General features: G+C 36.6%; 1 protein-coding gene across 1 annotated transcript; it reads right to left on the bottom strand.

Moving 5' to 3' along the window:
- Positions 1–1,428: 1,428 nt before the first annotated feature.
- On the bottom strand, positions 1,429–3,119 carry PUB8 (plant U-box 8). The gene has a single exon (XM_085704195.1). It carries the CDS (start codon positions 2,965–2,967, stop codon positions 1,840–1,842), a length of 1,128 nt encoding a protein of 375 aa, XP_085560321.1. The 5' UTR covers positions 2,968–3,119; the 3' UTR covers positions 1,429–1,839.
- Positions 3,120–3,466: the final 347 nt, after the last annotated feature.

Here is a 3,466-nt window from a genome sequence, read left to right as displayed (position 1 = left end):
ACCTAATTTGTCCAACATATATCTGATAAAGAGAGTAAGAAAATGCACAAAAAATGATTCGAACCTAAAACATCCGTCCCATCCTAAATCAAGTCCTAGCTGCCCCATATTGAAAGAGCAACAAAGAATGCCTGATGGCATATGCTTGTCTTAAAAACATTCAGCATTACATTATTAAATAGTCAAACAGCAGTCAAGACAAGACCAGTTGAAAAGAAAATGACAATGATATAAAATTGAAGTGGAATGACAACTAGTGTCAGCACCCAATCTAAACAGGAATCTCATTGAATTTGAGGGTAAGAAAGTTATCCTGCAACCTACCATGGTCAGATCCAAGGAACCATGTTGTTTATTCTAAAAATAAACCAGTATTATGCTGGCATTTTCAGCTTAATTTGCTTGAAGTTATCTGAAAGATTCTTTAGTTTAAAATCAAAACTTTCAATGATAGACTCAGCATTTGCATATATCCGTGATATATGAATGTTAAAACATGTATTTTCCCAAAAAGTTAAATCAACATTGTAATTTGTTTCAGAATATTAAGAATATTGGAATGGATCTTATATTCCATTCATTCGGAATTCATTTTCGTCCATGCTGATATGCAAGAACAGTATTCTGTCACAATAATAACAGAAATAAAAAAACTAAAAGCTCTAACACTGCAAGTGTGTAACAATTCAAGAGAAAACAGAGGTTTTACTTGCATGAATGTTGTGGGAATACCTAATTGCATAGCTGATTAGTACAGTGGGTGAAAAGTGAATAGAAAGCATGCCTCATTAGCAAAAGAAAATTTTGATCTCCTAGCTATCTATTTATGTATACGTTTGGATTGAACATAAGATTGACACCGTAAGTTTGGCAGAATCACAGTGTGCAACCGTGATTTTAGCAAAAAATACATGTCGGACCTTAACAAAATAATTGACCACCGTAACTATCTATTTATGTATACGTTTGGATTGAACATAAGATTGACACCGTAAGTTTGGCAGAATCAAAGTGTGCCACCGTGATTTTAGCAAAAAATACATGTCGGACCTTAACAAAATAATTGACCACCGTAATTTTGCCAAACTCATCATCGATCCAAGCATGTTCTATTTTCCGTCTTTGTTTTCCTCAAATCCAGAGCACGAGATATTTACTATTTAACATAAATATCGAGCTCTCTGTTCAGAATCAACTATCCAAAGCAGTTCCGACTTGATGAAATATTTTTAAGAAATGTGCATCATATTGTAAAATATTAAGCATTAGTATAAAATTTGCTACAAACTATGGAGATAATTTTCTCTTCATTGTAAATTTCAAAAGAGAAACCTCCTTCATCTTTTTTTTTTCTTCTTCCATTCCCAAAGGATAACGAACTACACTATTTACCTGGGCTATAGATACATTGGCAATTTGGCACCAAAATTTCATAACAGCTCTTTTTACCTCTATAGAAAGGAAAGACATACATTGAAATCAACTTGGACACTGTAATCAAGATGTATAATGTTAAACCCATACAACAATATTTTCAGGAAACCAGGAGAAAAAAATTCTAACTATAGACCAATACAATCCAAAAGACCAATCAACAACTTTGCCATTTTAACGGCTAAACTAAGCTAACTACAAAGAGCTAGCTCATCATCATTATTCAATATACAAAAGAACCCTATCATTGACACATTCACAACAAAAATTTGATCTTCTTTTCATTTTGTACAACGGACCCACCCAACAAGGCAGGCCCAAAAAACCAAAACCAAAAATAATTAAAACTAACCTCCACAGAGGGAAAAAAACACATCTTCATTTCTTTTTCTTTCCTTTCCATCATCAACTGATCCGGTGATGGTTTCCTCCACGAAGAACCCGAATCAAATTAGACGCATTTCTCCTAACTTTCTCACTATCATCCTCCACCAACCCAAGACAAATTTCCAAAACCCCTTCTTGAAGAGTCATCAAAAGTATTTCCTTGCTATGCAAACAAACCAAAGTAAGTGCCAACAATGCATATTGAACGCCTCTTGAACTTCCATTCCTCAAAACACTCACCAAAATCTTCACACAACCACCATAACTCTCCAATTGTTCTCTCCCTTCCTTACACTTTGCCAAAACACCAATCACCTCAACACCCCTCTCAAGTCCACATTCAACATTTCTTAACAAAATCGGCACCGCGCCACAATCCACAGCCCTTTTTCGATTATCCCTAAAACAACAAAGCGCGTAAAGCGCGGTAGCAGCTTCCTTCCTCTCTCTCCCCTTCCCGTCGCGAAGAATCATCACCAGAGCTTCAATTGCGCCAGGAAATGCTCCGATTGTTGCTTTATTCACCTCCACCACGGCAAGGCTCGTGATTATCGTCGCGGCCAAAGCACGACAGTCTGATGAAGCTACTCCGACTAGAAAATTCACAACCCGGTCAATTGCTCCTTCTGCAACAAGACCAATTTTGCTATCATCATCAAGACTGAGATTAAGAAGAAGAGACAAAGCCTTCTCCTGCAGCTTAACGTTACCGGAAGAAGAAGAAGAGGAAGATGAATCAAGACAGAAAAGCACGGCGGAGACGGCACCGGAATCAACAAGACGGCGACGGAAACTCGCATCACGTTTAGAAAGACGAGCGAGTTGACGGAGTGAGTCAATTTTGGAATCGGAAGAAGAAGAATTCAAAATTAGGGTTGAAATTAGGGTTTCGGGTTGTGAAATGATTTGATGAAGTGGTGGAAGGAGTGTGTAACTAGAGATTAAACTACGAAGCGCGTGGTTCGGGATGAGGATAGGAGAATCAGGAAGGGGTAGTTTGGTAATTGGACAAGTACGATGACCTTCGTCAAGCCAACGTTGGATTGAAGGACGATCGAATGTGTGACCGGAAGAGAGGATGACTGGGTCGGACATTATTTCGAGTGAGATTGGACATTTGAAGTGTTCTGGGAGATTGGTCGCCATAGGAATATGAATGATGAAGTTAAGGTAAGGTTTTTTAAGGTTGTGGGTTTATGAGGTTTTAGGAAATGGAGGTTGTGATACTGATTTCTAGTTTACTTCAGTTCCGCCATTGTTCCATGTTTGTTTGTGTAAAGGATTGTTTCTTGTGGTTTATCTATGGACGATAATGTCCTTTGTTAAATAATGTTATCTCCACTAACTTGCTTTGCTTTTGATTTTTCTCTCTCTTCATACTTTTCATTTTTGTATAGAAGCAATTTTTGTCGTTTTTTTTTTTTCTTCTCTCGGTCGTGATTGAAATGACAAACATCACTAAAATTCATTTATGATATCTTAAGTTCAAACTCGATAAAAATATTAGGCCTAATAATATGTTATTGTCGGTTGACATAGTCGTATTTTTGTATTTTATTTTGACAAAAAATAATTGTTAACATCTTTCATAAAATCACATTTGGGTTTTAGTTTGGTTTTACGCAACTAATTTCATCAATCAAAT

Source organism: Medicago sativa, chromosome 4, assembly GCF_051527215.1.
Source record: "Medicago sativa cultivar Bolivia chromosome 4, Bolivia_mono, whole genome shotgun sequence".
In the NCBI taxonomy this organism is placed as follows: domain Eukaryota; kingdom Viridiplantae; phylum Streptophyta; class Magnoliopsida; order Fabales; family Fabaceae; genus Medicago; species Medicago sativa.
Note: the sequence above shows the minus strand (reverse complement) of the source record. Positions and strands in the feature narration are given on the sequence as shown.